Source organism: Lepidochelys olivacea (assembly GCF_965140295.1).
Source record: "Lepidochelys olivacea isolate rLepOli2 genome assembly, chromosome: 1".
NCBI lineage: Eukaryota > Metazoa > Chordata > Testudines > Cheloniidae > Lepidochelys > Lepidochelys olivacea.
In genome coordinates this window covers 127846604-127867134 of record NC_140411.1, presented here as the reverse complement: position 1 = coordinate 127867134, position 20531 = coordinate 127846604, and the positions used below count along the sequence as shown (strand labels likewise).

The 20531-nt window shown below is 41.6% G+C and overlaps 1 protein-coding gene across 1 annotated transcript in view; it reads right to left on the bottom strand.

The window, feature by feature from the left end:
- Window positions 1–368: 368 nt before the first annotated feature.
- The window catches only part of CD99 (CD99 molecule (Xg blood group)), a 38507-nt gene continuing 18344 nt past the window's right edge, over window positions 369–20531 (bottom strand). Inside the window, exons 2-9 of the mRNA XM_084652441.1 lie at window positions 16716–16754; window positions 16280–16324; window positions 11564–11608; window positions 10590–10643; window positions 8149–8190; window positions 6045–6155; window positions 4940–4996; window positions 369–2777 (exon numbers count right to left, since the gene is read on the bottom strand). Of these exons, the coding sequence (XP_084508567.1) occupies window positions 2752–2777; window positions 4940–4996; window positions 6045–6155; window positions 8149–8190; window positions 10590–10643; window positions 11564–11608; window positions 16280–16324; window positions 16716–16754 (419 nt within the window). The 3' untranslated portion in view covers window positions 369–2751. The remainder of the gene's footprint in view (window positions 2778–4939; window positions 4997–6044; window positions 6156–8148; window positions 8191–10589; window positions 10644–11563; window positions 11609–16279; window positions 16325–16715; window positions 16755–20531) is intronic.

Sequence of the window (20531 nt, the reverse complement as noted above, 5' to 3'; positions counted from 1 at the left end):
ACAAACCTACAGAAATTTGAGTGCATATGAATCCGCCACAATCAAATCCTGCAGGCTGTTCTCCAATCTATTGCACAATAGACAATAAAACAGGCAAGTACTTTTTTCCCCACGGTTTACTTACAACAATACATGTGTGTAATTTTATGTTTAGATGTTTTCAAAATAAATCTAAACTCTTTAGGAGAAAAGGTAAAACTAACAAGTTTGTAGACTACTCCCCTCTTGCCTCCAACTTTTTTTTCTAGACCATCCAAACACAGAAGTAGAGTTAACATTGTTTTCTGCTCAAAGAAATAAACTGGAGTACATTTTAAGATACTTAACCAAAGTAACTTTACAAATGTTTATTAAAAAAAGGCACAATGTTAATAGTCTGAGGTTTTAATGACTAATTCTTAAGAGGTTTGAGAAATTGAAAGAAGGATCCACAATCTTAATTGAAAGCTTGTTTAAAGAACCCCAAAACAGCTATTGGCATCTTTCAATGTACTTGACAATGATACATATGAAATACATTTGTTGGTGAAGGTAAGTAAGGCATTTTATTAGTTTAACGATTTACAGTCAAAGAATCTCACCTACAATATAGTAACTTTTCCATCAATAACACACTTGCATGTTTTAACATTTTCATCCAGGAAAAAATAGAGTAATGGGGAAAACTGGTTTACCAATGAGTTTCATAATTTAAAAAACAAACAAAAAAAACCCAAACATTTAAAGCTCTGTCATCAACTTCCTAAAATAACATGTACATGTTCTTTAAAATGAGTTCTCATTAGATGCATTAATATTTGCATGCACAGAGATTTGCAGGTTTTGGCAGGAAAAAAAGTCTGTGCTAGTCCAAATTATAACCTTCTGTAAAAAGGCTAATTTGTTTACTGTATGAATTACTGTAATTCTCCAGATTCTCACCTATGCACTTACCAGATGCACTTCTAAGTAAAATTGTCTCACAGTGTTTTGTAAAATTGCACAAAAACTGAACTTCTATTACAAACAAAATCTCCTCGGTACACCTGGTCAAACTATTCATTGTAACCAATACTAGTTACAAATCTAAGCCCCAGTCCTTCAATGACAGCATGTAAGCAGACTGCTGTGCTTGTATGGAGCACCACTGACTTTACTGGGGCTCCATACAAGTCCAGCAGCCCCTGTGTGCTATCAGCTGCAGGACTGAGGCTGTTTTCTGCTGAATCGCATGGAGAGTAATTTTTAGGAACTCAGTTTAGAGTAGGGTGACCAGATGTCCCGCTTTTAAAGGGACAGTCCCATTTTTGGGGACTCTTTCTTATATAGGCGCCTATTACCCCCCATCCCCGTCCCGTTTTTTCCACAGTTGCTATCTGGTCACCCTGTGTAGAGTGCTCTTGATTATCCACATTGCAGAGTTACCACATAAGTTAGTTGTGTTGTTTCTACTTTCCGACTGGATGACAAACCTTTCAAAAGCAAAACTGTAAATAATGACCTGTTCAAGCTTTCAGGTGAGCAGTTATGGAAATGTCTGTCAGTCCCAACTTGCATACAAATTAATTCCTGGCAGCTGTTTGAATACTCACAAATACCAGAAAAACACTCCCAGCCAAATGAAGAGTAGCCAATGTAGGGTTCTGATTTGTAAGTCAGGCCTTTCCTTTTTTGATCAATTCAATTTTAGTTAATCGGTATGAAAAGCAACTTTGAGACTCTGAGGGATGCACTAAAGCACATTGGGGCTTTCTGGATCTGTACCAGACAGACATAATGAAGAAAAATGAAACAAAAAAAAAATTATTTTTTCCTTAGAGGACAGATACAAGTACCTCCTTCCTGCTAGCTGATCCAGGCAGCTGCACAGACAACACCATTGTCAAATACACACACACACATTTGGTCAAATATTTCAGATGACATGGCTACTTTTTTAACCTATGTAAATTTGCGTTCAGGTGCCCACAAAATGTAAAATTTACTAGAATTTTTTTTTTTTTAAACTTCACTTTCAAGTGAACTGTAAGGGTGTCTTCACTGGCACAATTACCCAATTTAGGGTAAGGATACGCAGCACACGGTAGCGAGCCTCCCAATCCTGGTCAAGAGTTGGGCTCCTGGGACTTGGCACTGCCTGCACTAAAAATAGCTGTGTGGGCGTCACAGCTTTGGTGGGAGCTCCAGCTTTGGAGCCCACCCACCTCTCTAAGCTCCAGAGCCAGAGCACTAGCCTGAGCTGCAACTTCAGAGCTCTGCCTCCACTGCTATTTTTAAGAGCACTAGCGTGAGTCTCGCTAGCCCAAGTCTGTCAAGCCAGGGTGGGAGGCTCCCTGAGGTGGGTGGTGTAGCTGTTCCCATACGACGCTACAATGTTAGAGCTGTTTCAGAGTCATGGTACCTTAACAGATCAACAGATTTTTTTTGAAGGGGTAAGAAAAGGGGGCTAGCCATAATAGTAGTCCGTTCAGATACACACCAGCGATGGTTCTTGCCACAAGAGCAGAGTTGAGAATTAAAAGGCACAAGTTGTTTCAGAACGTCACTATTTTAAGGCCAACTGTCAGTGGGCAACACTGTGCTGCACAGGGCTAACCACAGAAAAACGCTCAGCTATTTGAAAACATCCCTCCCATCCTTTCTGAGGATATTTTTTTTTCCATGCAATTTTGAAACTCAAGCCCCTGCTGTTTACATTGTGTTTTTTCAGGCAGATATGCAGGTTTTCTATCCAGTTTTGCTGTTCTTTTCTTCAGCTTGAGTTTCCCTGGATTATTTCTGCAGAAGAGTTTGCTGAACTGGGGGAAAAAAAGAAAGAAACAAACAAATATAAAAACAAAATAACCAAATCAAGCTTAGTACAATTCTCTATCAATATATGAGAATCCAACTTGTAGAACAGCGATTCTTTTAAAAGTGTGAACACTCTAATCTTAGTAAATAAATGGGCATTTGATATAGTGGGGTGGGCTGAGGCCTGATCTCTCTGTAAGCAGAATTCTGCTTGCAAAAAAAGTGGTGGTTGCATGTTTTTGCACCCAGGAGTAACTTGAAGACATAAATTTTAGTGACGTACATGGCTACCTAATTTACATCTGCAGTCAAGTATTCAGAAATACAACTTCTACGAACTTTCCCTGCAATTCACTGTGGATGCAAAACAAAAGGGGTACTTTTGCAGGCACAAATTGTGTCTACAATGGTGATTTTGGGTCATGGGAAGTTTAGCTTTATTTATGCAATATGCAGTTATAGTAAACTCAGACTGGAATGTAACATGCTTGCACAAGCATCTAGGAGAAAATGGTCAGATATCAATGTATACAAAGATTTTGGTTTTGTGCGGTTTTATTAAACCTCTAAAAAAAAAAATCACTAATTTTATAACAATTGTGGCATATCACAACCAAGTCCAGGAATCCTGAACAAAGTTTAAACTTTTAACCTACTCTGTTTAACTTCATACATGAACCTGAATTTTGCAGGGGTCTTACAGTATTATATTTATCTAGATTACAATGGTAACCTAATCCAGGATCTTATAAAGGTATATTTCACTACGGCCAAAGGGATAGGATACAGTGTTAAACTAAAATCTAATGAATATCTAGATATTTTAAATCTGCTTCTCTTTTGAGCTAATATAACCAGATTAATTTTAAAAGGACTAGAATTAATATCTGTATTTAAACTATTTGTCAGAATAACTCTAGTTTGAGGTGGATATCCAGAACTAGCTGCACTCTCACCTTCAGAAAACAGTTGGAGAGAAAGGTACCCGTTTTATAAAAGAATTGATAAGGTATTACAGAAAAGTTTATGCAAGACATCTTGAACCAGCTAACAAGTCTGTGGGGACAAACTGACTGTATTGGAGTAATAAGGCAGGTAACTTTGCCCAGTTTTAAAAAGCAGAAAAGGCCTAGTTCTGGTTTTAAACTAAGCACATAGGAGGACATGTATAGTTACTCATAACCTACACTCTTGTGAGAGGCTCAACTTCATTTTCTTTTTAAATATATGGTACATGCAGAATCCTCCCCAAAACTTCAATGCCTTGCTGAGTACTCCCGCTCATCCCTTCATTAGCCAGTCAGAAGGGGTGAAACTGACAGAAGCCAAGTTTGTTTTCTGGCTATACCACTTCAACAATTCCCTAATCCAAATTTATCTAGGGCTTCCTGGAGCCAGGTTTCCTACTCTGGCAATACCTCATCAATTTCCCTAGCCAATCATTTTAAACAGCCATGTCTGCATTGCACTACAGAGTTGGAGCTCGCTGAAAAAACTCTTAGCAGACATGATCAGACAAAAAAAAAAAAACCAAAAAACTAAGTTTGCTGTTTTATGCTTCTCTTTTATAAAAGATTCTTTGTGGTGCACAACAGTATGCTAGTCAGTTTAACTTTCCCTGCCTCCAGCTTGCTTTTATGTAATTGCATCTTTGTTCAAATACCGTTACCCTTTTATTAATGCCAACTCCGGAACAGCTTTATTGGTCTCGTGTCAGACAGCACAGCTACGGCTACAGTCAGACTCCCAACACATTCCACTAAAAAACATGCCAGCCACCCACCATTCCATATCATTTTTCAAATAATTGATTTAAAGTAGCAGCTTTGTGTTCTTTCAGTTCACAATTCTGATTACAATACCCATTTACATTCCCACTACTTCCTTACACATTTTAATATTTCAGGTATTTCATCCAACCACCATAAAGAAAAAATGCAAAGGGTTATTAATTTGCTTTAGTTCTATGTTTTTACCATCTAATATAAATGAAACTCAATTTGAAACTTGTTTCAGTCCAGAATTCATTTCTCTTGCAGTTATAAACACTTGACTACAAGAATGTATAGTGCAAGTGATAAGTCTCTTTATGAGATTAATTTCTGTGACTCAAGTCCACACAGATTCCTGCCAAAAATTCTGTTCCCCCTCCAGATCCTTTTCTTACCAGGTGGCTCTGCATGTGCTCCTTGCTGATTTTCCATATTAACATTCTCTTGATCTCCTGAGATACAAACACAAACAAACATGGTAAGATATCAGGCATTTGTGTTACCTGCATTTCCCTAAGACCGGAAATGGCAGAGACAAAAGCAAATGTGAGAGAGGCTGGAGATGCTCTGTAGCAAAGCAACTTAAAAAGGTAAGGCCTGCGAAACCACTGATGGATGGGTATAGCCTCCTTACACTGACTAGGTGGCCAAGTGATCATCCTCCGGAGAGGCTTCTCCAGAGGGTGGCCACTGAAAGCTTAGGGTGCATAATTCAGAGCTCCTACAAGAGCCTAGACAACTAAAAGAAAGAAGAGTGCCACCAAGACCAAATGAAGCATTAAGTTGCACCCAGTAACCATGTTATTGCCCTTGCAAGATATTTGGGGGAAGTTTTGTGTTGTGTGACTTTTCATGTCATATCCTGGCCTTCATATCCTTGGTTTAGGAAGACAGTGGGGGAGGAGAGAGGGATAGAAACCAATGGTGGGAAGATGAACATCTCAAAAAGGAATAAACTCTCCTGTGCTGTTATTAGAAGCCTAGTGTGTGGGAAACAGCTGTGTACTTAGTCTTCATAATTCCCAAAGTGTGGGTTACTAGTGACATTACAGAGCCAAGATAATGACTCTTTTGTTAAAGTTGAAAGGCAGTTTCCACTGTAAACATTCTGCTCCCCATTTCCTCTAATTTTCTATTTTTCCTCTCAAAAGTGTTGCTTAAACTCTCTCATGCTCACTCTGGCGAGTAGAGAATTTTTGGAAACATTTTGAGATTCCTCAGTCCAGCTTTTTCTGAGCTATGGGATCTTGGGGGGCCGGGGGGAGGGGGAGAAAGACGGACACCTCCTACTTAAAAAAAAAATCTTTTTTTTTTTGCCAAAACATTTCAAACTTCTTAGTTTTAAGACTCACTTAAAATATATTATTCCTTCATGATGACTGCTAATGCATTGGGCCATTAAGATTGGCTGATATGTTTTATATTGATTACTAAATTCCCTATCTTTCTAGATAAGAGCTACAACAGATCACAAAGGAGAAAAACTAGTTAAAATCTTACCGCTTGCTTTGAAACAGAGTTTCTTCTTCTGGTAAGCAATGAAGCTAGATACTGCTCCAACAACGGCTACAACCACAGCACTTATAATTCCAGGTATCACTCCTTGAGAGGCTATAAACAAGACATTTTTTTTCTAGATATAAATGAGGACAGACTTGGCTTCTTTCTCAAAAGATATACAAACTCTGAATGTTTCCAAAACAGCACTAACATTTGAAGTAATCTTAGACATTGATTCTGCCTTCTTTTCACGGATTTTGAAGAGTCAAGCATAGATTTAGAAGAGTTAATTTTTCAGTAGTTCATGTTAAGCAGCATGAGTGCATTCCATTATGGCGCTAGACATGGTATGAAGTACACTCATGCAAAAACGAGCGACCACTCTGAAGTCTGGATCTAAACCTTGTGAAATGCTGTGTGCAAGGTTCACATTTTCTACTCTAACGGTATGTCTACACAACGAAATTAGGTCGAATTTATAGAAGTCAGTTTTTTAGAAATCGGTTTTATATATTCGAGTGTGTGTCCCCCCACAGAAAATGCTCTAAGTGCATTAACTCGGAGTGCTTCCACAGTACCGAGGCAAGCGTCGACTTCCGGAGTGTTGCACTGTGGGTAGCTATCCCACAGTCTCTGCTGCCCATTGGAATTCTGGGTTGAGATCCCAATGCCTGATAGGGCTAAAACATTGTCGCGGGTGGTTCTAGGTACATGTTGTCAGCCCCCCCTTCCCTCCCTCCCTCCGTGAAAGAAAGGGCAGACAATCATTTTGCGCCTTTTTTCCTGGGTTACCCGTGCAGACGCCATACCATGACAAGGATGGAGCCCGCTCAGCTCACCATCACCGTATGTCTCCTGGGTGCTGGCAGACGTGGTACTGCATTGCTACACAGCAACAGCAACCCATTGCCTTATGGCAGCAGACAGTACAGTAGGACTGGTAGCCGTCATAGTCATGTCTGAGGTGCTCCTGGTTGCCTCTGTGAGGTCGATCAGGAGCGCCTGGGCAGACATGGGCGCAGGGACCAAATTTGGAGTGACTTGACCACATCATTCTCTTTAGTCCTGCAGTCAGTCCTATAGAACCACCTTATCGTGAGCAGGCAGGCGATACGGATTGCTAGCAGTCCTCTTGTACCATCTTCTGCCAAGCAGCCATGAGATGTGGATAGCACGCAGTCCTTCTGCACCGTCTGCTACCAGCCAAAGATGTAAAAGATAGATGGAATGTACCAAAACAAGAAGTAGACCAGATTTGTTTTGTACTCATTTGCAACCCACCTCCCCCCCATCTAGGGGGCTCATTCCTTTAGGTCACACTGCAGTCACTCACAGAGAAGGTGCAGCGAGGTAAATCTAGCCATGTATCAATCAGAGGCCAGACCAACCTGCTTGTTCCAATAAGAACAATTACTTAGGTGCACCATTTCTTATTGGAACCCTCCGTGAAATCCTGCCTGAAAATACTCCTTGATGTAAAGCCACCCCCTTTGTTGATTTTAACTCCCTGTAACCCAACCCTGTAAGCCATGTCGTCAGTCGTCCCTCCCTGTGTCAGGGCAATGGCAGACAATCGTGCATCTGAGTTGAGAGTGCTGTCCAGAGCAGTCACAATGGAGCACTCTGGGATAGCTTCCGGAGGCCAATACCGTCATATTGTGTCCAAAGTACCCCAAATTCGACCCGGCAAGGCCGATTTAAGCGCTAATCCACTTGTCAGTGGTGGAGTAAGGAAATCGATTTTAAGAGCCCTTTAAGTCGAAATAAAGGGCTTCATCGTGTGGATGGGTGCAGGTTTACATCGATTTAACGCTGCTAAATTCGACCTAAAGTCCTAGTGTAGACCAGGGCTAAGAACTCAGTATTTGACCCATCAGAAGTGAAGTATTTAAAAAAAAAAAAAGTGGTAGGAACAAAGCTGTTGGAAGTAAAAATACTAGAGATTTTGTATAATATTTTGAAGCTGAAAAGCACCGCCAGTGCTTATTCAGCACTATTAAAATTCTAAACCTGCAGGCAATAAAAGGAATGCTTAATGTTAGATGTTTAACTTTTTAAAGATGATGTACAGATACAACAGATATACGAAAATCCATGCACTTACCCTCCGCCTCTCCTCCACTCTTGGGATTGGTATCACCTTCACCTGTAAGATAACAAATAATTTCATTGCTAGAAGAATCTTTTTAGAGAACAGCCTTATCACAATGAGAATCCGCGCTCTATGTCAATGCATCATGCAAAATGACCCACTATCTCCGGATGCTACATTAACAAAGTCAATACAATAGAAACAGACTTCAACTAATAAAGAAATTACACAAGATATGTTAAAAGACTATTCAGGTTGCAAAGTCAAGCACTCAAAAGTAGGAAATGCCAGACCTAGGGTTGCCTGTGCAAACTTAATTCAACCTCCTTGGGTGTATTTATTGTGATACTCTCGTTAATTGCGTAATCACAGACCATTTTATTCTACAGGACCCTGCATCAAATGCATAGGATGAATGGTTCCCAGGGAATGAGTAGCTAATTCAATATTTTAATATTATTCTCATGGTTCAATGTAGAGCCCCCAGGACTAATTTACTGCACACCATTTAAACTCTTCTTTAAACACAAAGTTATTAGATTTCCTCATGGGGTTTTCTGTGGTGCTTATCACCAAATTATTTAAGTGTTTCACAAACATTAACTTAATTTCACAACAGCTCTGTGTGGTAAGGCAGCATTAGCATCTCCCCTGTACTGATGGGAAACTGAGGCTCAGAGATTAAAACTAATTTTGAGTGCCAGAGTATTTAGCATTATATAGCACTTTCTGTGCTCAAAGCTCCACAGCTCCCACTGACTTCAGTTGCAGCTGTAAGTGCTCAGCACCTCTTCAAATCAGGCCCCAGGGTCTCAAGCTGGGAACCTAGAAAATGAATACAATTAGCGGCCACTTGTGAAAAGTTTGGTTTAACTCTGTGGCAGAGGCAGCAAGAGAATCCAGTTCTCCTTTGCAGCATTCAACTGCCTTAACCATCGGAGATGAGACTTTCCTTTCCATTCTTGCAGTCCCCTGCCTCATTCACTACACCCCTTCCAACTTCTGTAACAAGTGAGGCAGGGGTGCGACAAGTAACAGCCCTATTCATTAGGAACTCTGATTCATTCCCAGAGCGCCACCCGTCCTCTGCACTGAATGATGCAGATATCCTATGTGACCGTGCAATTGAAGTCTACCACAGTGCACAGGCAACCTTAGTTCTGGTATTTCTGAACTTCTGAATGGTTGACTTTGCAACCTTAATATTCTTTTAACATGGTTGTGTGTATAATTTCCAAAGCATTTGAAAAGCAAGCTGACATGTGAATTCCATCAGGTGACACCACAGAGGCTGGAACCTTTAAATCCACCACACAGACCTCTACCATTTGAGCTAATGGAGTAACTGGTAGCAGTAGTAAGTTGTCATCCTCTCTCTGGACAAATCACCAGATGGTGAGGAGACACTCTTTGCCAGTGCGTTTCACAGATATCTTCTGTAAGCAGAGAATACTGACACTGAGGAATCTCAGGTGCTGCAGGTGCGTGCTCTAGTGGGCACAGACCCTTCTGCCCCACCCTCTCTAACCTGTCCCTTCTCCACACCTGACTTCTCCTCCTACCCTTAAGTTCCTAGTCTCCATAGCTTGTTGTCCCAACCTATTTTTCCCCCACCCCGACTCCAGCTCTTGTCCCCTCTATTCAAGTCAGGTGGCTTCCTCATCCTTGCTGCTTGGTGCCAGCACAGAGAGGATAGGAGAGAGTCTCCATGTGCCAGGTATCAGAACTGAGAACCACAGCAGCATGCAGCACTTGGGAGCAGTAATCACAGGGAAAGTCCTGCTCACCCACTGAAGACCTTGGCTGCTGCATGTTCTCTGCAGATGAGATTCTCAAGAAAATTTAACTGCAAACTGAAGTCTCTACTGAGCGTGTGCAAACAGATTTTTCAAAGGCTAATATCTTGGCCAAATACCAGTGGGTTTTTCCCCCATGGGAAAAGCAAGATGCACATTCCTGGCACCAGTGCTATACCTATGCCAAATTTCAAGTCTGTCCCAAAGCAAGGCACTAGAGCTTCTCAACAATGGCTGGGGAATTTTTTTCCAAAAGCACTTAAGTCTATTTTCAGAAGGGACTTAGGTTTTTAGTAACCTAAATCTCATTGAAAGTCAATAGGACATAAGCTCCTAAGTCACTAGACATGGTGCTGAGGTACATTTGGAAATTTTCCCCACTGTGAATGCTGAAACAAGTACCACTTTCACATCATTGTAGTTTTAAACCTATTGTTTAGAGTTCCTGAATCAATTCCACCTCCTTGGATCATCAATTTTTCTGAATGAACAAAGTACATAATGGTTAAATTGGAAGATAACAATTTCCATGCCTCAAACAGACCAGGACAAAAATCTAGCATTCCTAACTCATTTTAACCAGTTTGTGACACACAAGTCTAAGGCAAAAACTAGATAGCAGTGGGTTTCACTGTGAAGTGTTGGACATTATCTTACCCCTTTTTTCTGGTGGAAGTTTACCATCAAGTAAGTCCTCATCCTTAAAGTTCCCTGTAAGAGTAAATAAAATGGTTATCCTTCCTTTCTAAAGGTGTTTATACCTGATCTTGACTCTTCCTTTAAACTACTAGGACATGTTCATCCTTGATCTCTTAACCCCTTTTTAGCTTCTATAAGCTGATAGGAAACTTGAGCCAACTATTGGGAACACGTGTGTCATACATTTATCCGTGACGTGCTGAAAACTATGTTTTACTTCATATATGAGAAAGTCCAAGGTTTAAGGTAGACTTTCAAGAACAAATTTAGTGCAATGCCCCAACTACTCTCCTCCACTAGTGTCTCTCTCACTCACAAAAGGTATGTTAAAAATTCAGCTAGATTGGAAATCACAAAAAACATTAGGAGTTTATTTATGATTTTGAAATTCTGACATAGAGCATATTCTATATGCTACAGGTTAACACAAAATAGTTTCAAAATGTGCATGTGAGATACTAAAAACAACCTTTTAACCAGTTAGCAAGTTTGGTCAGAATAGCACTGGAACATTGCAGTTCCCATTGACTTGAATGAGATCTGTAGGAACGCAGCTTGTCAAGGTGGGGAGACGATAAATCAGCACTTATTTAGGTGCCTTGCTCTAGGCACTCAAATGCAAATATTGACCCATGCTCACCTTTTCTCTTTTTTAAAAATGAGAGCAAAGGAAACTGACTCTCCTGTTCTATTACTGTCACTTTAAGGCTGTTGCATGATTTGTTTGCAAAATCAAGCATTTTCTCTTCGTTCTCAACTGCTCTTTCATCGTGTCTAAGTTCATCGAGTTCATTATTTGCATAGTCAGAAGTAAATGCCTTGATGTACCAAATCATTTAAATATGAATGGTTCATTTAAAAAGAAAAGTCAATAGAATGGTCCGAGTATGATGGCTGACAAATGCTATTTAAAACATTTACAAAATCCTTACCACCAGTATTGTCCTTGCTTCCGGGCTGAGCGTTTGGGTGGCCATCTGTTGACAAATATTGTTGGGGGGGGGGGAGTTAAAATTGCAGATGAGTAAAAAAGTGAAGAAACAAGCTGAATAACCTACCTAATCTTATAAAATTATCCCTACCTTTCCCATGTTTCTCTATCTTCCTCCCCTCTCCCCCACAAAAAAACCCTCCATGACTTATGCTTACTAATATTATGGCAGCTGATTTCATCCACTGTGTTCAAGATCGTAAATAAGAAATCCCTTGAGAACCCTTACATTCCCAACTATCATACCTCATTTCGATTTTTGTGTCTGCAGTTTTGTGTCTGCTCCTGCTCCCACTGAAGGCAAGAGGAAAACTCCCATTGAATAGAATGGGGAACAGGCCTGAGCACTAACATGGCATTTTTAAAACTAAGTAGCTAGCATCAAGTATGCATCAACTTTAAGACTATGGAACTGAATTTATTTCAGACTGGCAGCTTTGTAGATCTCAAAGTCTCAAAAAAAAATATATCAATCCATGTGAAGAAGAAAATCAGTTCATTTTGAGTTCATTCTAGTTATGAACATTTAAAATTAGCAAGACCAAGACAGCCTCATCTCCTCATTTTAATTTATATATACATACATACACACACAGAGCTATAAATGCATATGGAAGCATGTACTTTGCATACAACATATACACACAGTTGATTCTACAAACATGAGTTAACTAATAAAGGCCACTAGTTCATCTGTTCTGACTGGCAATTCTATAAAAATGAAGACACTTTTCCCCCCCATTTACAAAGAAACAGTAAAAGAAAAAAGGAAATAAATATGGAGATTTACTTTGCCACTCCAATGCACTAAAAGTCATGAAATTTGAACAGTAAGGTTGAGCATTTTGATGTAGTCATAATTAAAGATTTAACTTCACAAGTGTATCCATGACGTATAACCTGAGAAACTTTTCACATAAAGAGCCTGAATCCTAACCAGCCAATAACTTTACAGATTGCAAAATTTGCATTTAATTGACCAACATCCTTCTAACAGAGGCATTAATGGCCTCCTATAACACCATGGCACTTCTATGACTAAATAAACTGAAGGAACAAACATTGTTATAGTTCTGGAATTGTGCCCATTGTTAGTTCCCACAGACTAGCTTCCCCCTTCCAAACAGTTGCCAGTAATGCTGAAGCACAGCAATGCTAGTGGGATACTGGCTTTTTCAGGTGTTGTTCAGCAATTTAAAGAGTTAACAGCCACTACCTGCCAAACTATGTTCCACTTCACTAGTGAGAGCATGGCAAAGATACTGCAGTTTGCTAAAGTGACTTAGCTGAAAATACATTAAAGGCTTTGCAAAGAGATTATCCCAGAGGAAAGGGAAAGCCTTCCTTTCTGACAACAGACTCCCACTTCCTGGCATAAAGAGCACCTCTCCCCCACCCTTCTAGGGAGTGATTAGAAAGGTAATATATTCAAATTACAACCACTTCTAGGAATGGTATATTAGTCAATTAGTGCTATCTACTGAAAATAAGGTGATGACACATCCCTAAAGCCAACTAATCAAAAGCCATTTGGAAAAAAACAAAAAACCCAAAGCCATTAATGCACTCAAACGAGGCCTCTAACTCAACAGCAGAAACTCATGGATCATCAATACCAAATTCTACTATATCAATTTCTGTGCATGGCACTGACCTCCCTTTAATCGAATCCCTCTTGCTATTCACTTCTTCCAGCAGTCCTACAAGCTCTAACTCACCTCAATATAATGCCATCACCACTCCTATATTAAAAAGCCATTATGTTGTTCCTTGGATATCTTTTAGACCTGATCTTGCAATGAGCTCTGCCCAGGCAGCCCCCAGAGCCCACTGCAGCACACTCTAATTATGAAGGCTTTAGTATACAAAGGTTAATATTCCATGGTTCTACTTACTAAGATTCCCTACTTACCTCTGAGGATCCCCCTTCCATTTAGCAAAATGGGATGAGCAGTGTGGTCACAGCCACAAGGTTTGCCTGCAACGCATGTACTAGGCTTTAACAACTCAATAATAAGTATTATTATTCTATTATATAGCATTTTTCATGAGTAGACCTCAAAGTGCTTTACAAAGGAGCAAGCTCTCACCTTCCCCATCTGTAGAATGGGGATAATGACACGGCTGTCCTTTGCAAGGCACTTTTGAGGTCTACTGACGACAAGTGATATAAAGGGCTAGGTATTTATTATGCGTTGTTATAGTTCAGGGATCAGCAACCTTTGGCACGCAGCCCGCCAGGGTAAGCCCCCTAGTGAGCCGGACCGATTTGTTTACCTGCCGCATCCGCAGGTTCGGCCGATCGTGACTCCCACTGGCCGTGGTTCACCGTTCCAGGCCAATGGGGGCTGTGGGAAGCAGCAGCCAGCACACCCCTCAGCCTGTGCCGCTTCCCGCAGCTCCCATTGGCGTGGAGCAGCGAACTGTGGCCACTGGGAGCTGCGATCGGCCAAACCTGCGGACGTAGCAGGTAAACAAACCAGCCTGGCCTGCCACAGGGCTTACCCTGATGGGCTGCGTGCCGAAGGTTGTCAATGCCTGTTATAGTCTAATTCATGGGTTGTGAGCAAGTCTTAGGGCTGTGATCATCCTGCTCATCCCATTTTGCTAGCTAGTACAAAACCCCAATGAGGCTGCATGTGCATTTGTTTTTAAGCAACTGCTTTTAATGGAGTTTTTTTTAAATTCACTGACAAATCTAAATTCTAAATGCATATTCTGAAGACTAATTATTATTTTCCTAATTATGGACTAGATCATGACTAACATCTGAGCAAGAGACAACAATATGTCATTGCACTGCCCCCAAAGAAGCAAAAGAGGGAGATTGTGACTCAGTCTCAGTGTCCCTCCTGGTTTCTCCCTCGACTCCAGGGAGGCAGTAACTGCACTGTATTTGTTGCAGCATATATCCCCTGCACAGCTATGCCAACAAGCATGTTGAGAGGGGGAAGCCTATATTCTGCCCCTCTCACTCACCTGCATGAGGGAGAGAAGTAGCAGCTCTATGTAGCCTGCTTTCCCTACTATCTGTAATGCATGTAGCCAGCTGAAGGGTGTTAGGGTGTCCTTATGCTCTTATTCCACCATGCTAGTTAAGCCACTATTTAACCCTTAGATATAGTAAAATACAATTTCAATGTGGTGGTTCAGCAGATGTCAGAGAAAAATGTGTTTCCTGGAGACTGAGGTAGATATGACATCACCAAAAGATTTGCCAGCCAATATCTCAGTTTTGCCATGACACTGACTAAAGCCTAAAAGAGTCATTATTACAGTAACTCCTTGCTTAATGTGTAGTTATGTTCCTGAAAACTGCTACTTTAAGCAGAACGATGTTAAGCAAATCCAATTTCCCCATAAGAATTAATGTAAAAATGGGGGGTTGGGTTCCAGGGAAATTCCCCCCCCCATATTTTTTTAATATTATATATATATATATATACACACACACACACACACATATATATACACATACACACACACATTTTAAACAAACATTTTAATATTGTCCAGAGCAATGATGATTGTGAAGCTTGGTTGAGGCGGTGAAGTCAGAGGGTGGGATATTTCCCAGGGAATGCCTTACTGCTAAATGATGAACTAGCATTCAGCTGAGCCTCAAGGGTTAACACGTTGTTAATGTAGCCTCACACTCTACAAGGCAGCACGAATAGAGGGAGGAGACACAACAGACGCACGGCAGTGGCTGCAAACATTGCCTGTGGAAACTGAACGTGATAATGAACCCATGCTATCCCACTGGAGCGCATCACTCCCTCCACTTTCCAAAGTGCTGGGGGGTGCATGTGAGTGTGTGAGAGAGAGAGAGAGAGAGAGAGACAGACAGACAGACATATACACACACACACACGTGAGATGTGCATTGCCCCTTTAAGTATGCTGACCCCACTCTAAGAGCACTGCATTTTAAAGTAGATCAGCAAGTCGAGACAGCAGCTGCTGCCAGCAAGCTCCCTCTGTCCTGAGCCCTGTGGTGGGTCGTTGTCCCCGCTCTGTGGAGATGAGGTACAGGAGCAGTAGGATGGGTACACCCTGACATCAACACCCCTCTTCCCCTGCACAGCAAGCAGGAGGCTCCAGGAAGCAGTTCCAAGACAGAGGGCAGGAGCAGCACATGGCAGTGGGAGGGAGGGACAGCTGAACTGCCCGGCAATCGATAGCCTGCGAAGTGGCTGCTGCACAGGGAACTTAGGGGAGTGGGGAACTGATTGGAGGGCTGCCGGTCCACCCTGGTTCCAAGCCCCCACCAGCTAGCTCCAACGGGCTGCTCTTCGTGCAAGCAGTGGACAAAGCAGGCAGCTGCCAAACATTATGAGGGAGCACTATGCAACTTTAAACGAGCATGTTTTCTAATAGATCAGCGACATAACAAAACAACGTTAACCGGGACGATGTTAAGTGAGGAGTTACTGTATTATTAAAGACAGCTTGGTTCTATTATTTGATCCTCCACTTGTCCCCAAAGAGGCCTGAGATGTGTACTTTAAAAAAAAAAAAAATATATAGACACATTGGGATAATTTATCCCAGATATACAGCAATGTGTAACCATGACTCTTTGTCAGTAACTACACATCTAAAATCATAATAAAGCATTTACCGTAAGGTGCTTTATGTGCCAATCACTACTCACCCAACTCCGGCTTTTTGGTAGCTGAATCAGGCTTCTTTGTAGGTCCTGTTATGTCAAGGACATAGAAGTTAATACAAATTGAAATGTTTGTGATGATACTTAGAGAACAAGTTTAAATAGACTTCCTTTTAAAATAAGTGAAAGTATTAGACTAATAATTTTTCAAGTCTTCTACAGTTGTATGACTTTCCCCTAAACAGGTTGCTCCACTTCTATGTGGTCCAGGTTTTGGTACACTCTTAGACTAACTAGCACCTTATACCTTAAATTGTGCCAAAGAAGTTAATACAACTACTCATGGAGAAAGGTGTTACACACATTCTCTATGGATGTCAGAATATGGCCCTAAGTGTTTGTTATGTTTTAACATTAATGCTAAACACTATATGAAGAAAAATCTCACAAGAAGGGATTTTTGCAAGAACATATTACTTACCAATGTCTAATGCATCTTCTAAGTTAAAGTCGTCTTCACCTAGCAACACAAAAAAAAAAAAAAAAAAAAAAAGCCAGAAATTAGCAGCAGAATGAGACGACACCTTTCTCACTCTGAAATATGCCATTCAGATCCTGGTCAATGTTGTCCCACACGCAGCTAGAATAGAGGGACTTTCTCAGTATCGTGGGCAGGAAGCAAAAGCAGCTTCCCCGCAAAACACTCCTTTAGAAGAGAAGGGATATGGATTATAAGGGTCGTATCTGCAGACAGTCTTCCATGGAGTAAATGCATTCTTCCTTGTGAGGGGCAGACACCCCATCACTGGCAGAAAAAGGTTTAAAGGCAGCCTACAGAAGCTGTGCCGGAGGCAGCCAGAGAAGAGCTGAAGGGAGCAGCCCATCAGGGCCAAGCAGGCCCATTTAAAAAGGGAGCTACAGAGCAGAGGAGGGCAGTTCTCTGCTGGGAGCCCAGGGAGGAAGGACTGTGTCTCTGGAGGGCTGAGAGAACTGCCCACAGCCTGGACAGAGCAGTGCTGCAGACAGACACTGGGGGAGTGGGAGACAGCTCTTGGCTGGCTACTGGGGTTTGAAGGCTGAGGCCCTGAGGCAAGGCAAAGAGGATGCTGGGGCCATGAGGAAGTGGCCAGAAAACTCGCTGCAGTAGCCACTAAGGGAAGTGGCTGAACAGTGAACTGCAGATCCCTTGGAAGGGGAAGCACAGTGTGTGGCAGGGCTGGAGGGCAGTATTGCTGAAGAGAACGCCGTGGTCCTTGGAGAGATGTGGGTCCTAGAGCAGGAGTGATGGTGGCAAGGCACCACCCAAAGAGGATACACTACCGTACAGAGCTAAATTCCTAAGACAACCAGCAGGAGGTGCCAGAATGGTGAGTGAACCCTGTTTCATTCCCAAAGGATTCACTGATGTTGAACCGGGATCTTCAGCGCTTTTTCAGCGGACCTCCAGAAAGCCACAAGCTTAGCAGGAGCATTGCTCTGCTCAATAGGAATGAACACAACTGGTCCAGCTGTGCAGAGAAAGATTCTCTACCTAGGGGTTTTAGGGCATGAAGGGGGGCTGAAACATGCATGATCATGTAAAGAATTTACAATATAAATTTCTTCATAATCTGAAATAATTATCTTTTGGTTCAGTTCCACTGTAATCTGCTATCTTTCTTCCTCCCATACACAAGATATCCAGTCCAAAGGTGGTAAGTTTTCAATGCATGGTCTCTCTTTAAAAATTGTATTTAAACTCCTGATTGGCACTTTAATTCAAGTATTAATACCACGGACACCTCCTCCTGCTGGAATAAATATCATTTTGAGGGAGACGGAACAGAACATTTCTACATCACATCATGATAAACACTATATCTACTACTGCTGTTCAACAGCTTCCGGCCACTTGCTTCACGTTGATTCACATTTTTGTGATACAAACGGATTTCACATCATGAATGCTGTGGTGGCAAATTTCAGTGGTTAGTGAAACTGATCAGACAGACTGAATGCTGACAGAAATCTTCCCCAAGTACAACACAAGAGCTGTGGGAAGCACCCAGAGCTCTCTAAGCCCAGATATCAGTTATCTATACCTTCACTGCACCAAGCAAAAGGTAGAGGAAAAAGAAGAAGAGCAACCAAAACCCACTGCAGCAACTCAAGAAGTTGAACTGCAAAAGGAATACTTCTCATGACCCTAGGAGTCCACTGGGCTTTTACACTGACTAATTATCAGGCCACCAGAACCAGACAGCTAGCTTGGTTCAGCAAAGTGTTTAATACTCTTAATGTAGATGCACACAAAACATTTCTTTCTGACCTGAGTCTTCTCAGGTTTAACCATCCAAGGGGTCCTTAAAGGAAAGCTCTGCACTTTACTCACTACATACTTCCTTTAAACAAGGCCAGGAAAGGAGACTGAATTTGTGCTATTTCTGTATCAAAACTGAATAAAAAAATTTAACTAAGAAAACAGGGGTTTTAATAAACCTTAGTATTTGATACCAGTGCTGTGGTTTATGCAACTTAGAAAATGCCAGTCTGAGATACAGAAGAATGGAAATTCACTGGTCCTCAATGACCATTGTGCTACTCCAGCACAACCAAATAGAAGAGGAATCATTAATTCTTGAGGTCATTCTGAAAATAGAACTGGTTTTATGTTTGGCTCATCTTTCACAATATATTAGGTTTTTTCCTGGGAAGGGGTAAGGACTGAAAGGAAAGAGCCTGATTTCCCTTCATAGTGATTCTCAGCTGAATTGTCCTCAACATAAAACACAAATATGGGAAAACCCAATAGCAAGATGCAGGGAGCCAAGTTATCTGAAAGCAACCAAGACAACAAACAAGTTCTGCCATCCAGAGGGGAGAAGTTGAGATAGTTCTTTGCTTCCGAAGAAATTCACATTCTGCGGCCAAAATTTCACTCAAACTTGCTTCATGGATGCAGGACAGTCTTAGCTGAAACTAACCAATCATGCAGGTTGGCCTCACTGATTCCTCCCCATCATTCTGGGCCTCAGATTACTGAAATGGGATGGGCATTGGGAATAGTGGTTGTTTGTAACTCTGAAATGCTCATAACTCAACAAAATGTGATGGTGGTTCTTTCAAAAGTTTACAACTGAACATTGACTTAATACAGCTTTGCAGAAGAAAAATGCATCTCCCCCCCCCGCCTTTTTAGTAGTTTATGTTTAACACAGTATGGTACAGTATTTGCATTTTTTTTTTTTTGGGTCTTCACTGCTGCCTAATTGCATACTTCCAGTTCCAAATGACATGTGTGGTTGACTGGTGAATTTGTAACTCTGGCGTTTGTAACTCTGGGGTTCTACTGTGGTAATGTAGCCATGGTACCACAGATAGCAGCAAGGAGCGGCATAGGCTAGCTGCCCTAGACCCTGGGAGTACGTACTTGGCACAGGCTAGCCTGTGCCACTACTCCCTGCTGCCTGTGCTATCGCAGCTATGCTATTATTTTTAGCATGCTAGCTTGATGAGAGCTGGCACGAGCATGTCTATGCAAGCTGGAAATCACACCCCTAGCTCCTAGTGCAGACGTAGCCTTAGAACAGAAGGCATCTGAAAAAGACAAAAGTAGGCAATCTGAAGGGATGCAAGAAAAAAAGCTCTTAATTGTAGTTGCTCTCTGAAGAGAGCCATCGCACAGCCAAGGCAGGTACTCCAAGTCTCCACAGGGGTGAAGGGCAGAAAGAGGAGAGAATCTTCCCACAAGCCACCTTTCTTTACTCCACTCCTGAAAAATGCTGTGGGATCTTTTAAACACCCAGCTCATGGAAAAACTACTTCATAGGAGTGGGCATGCACATGAGACATATTGCCAGAATGATTCAGCTGGAACTGACACCACCTTTGAAAGGAATGCAAGATGCATCCATACCATCTTAGGAATTCAGCATAAAAGTGGATCACAAAGGCCTGAAGCTTATCCATCTTGCAAAGAGAATCTCTTCTGTATAAGATCTGCAGATAAACTGGCCTGTTTCCAATGGGCATGCAGAAAGTCAAAATAGCCAGAAAATGGGACCTAACCCAGACAAGCAAAAACTTGAAACACTTGATGTGAGGCATTAAAAGCATCACAGGGGGAACAGTTGCATTAGATCTAGGCTTTGGTGGAGTAAAGGGTGTATTTGGAGGGGAGATACCAATTGCAGAGAAAAGGACTATTCACTGATAGCACCCTGCCTCCACGATCAACTGACATTTAGCACAAGGGTGAGTATCTCAGCTGATTGCCTCTGCGGTGGTTTGCCCAAGAAGGGGGAGAAGCAGTCTAAGA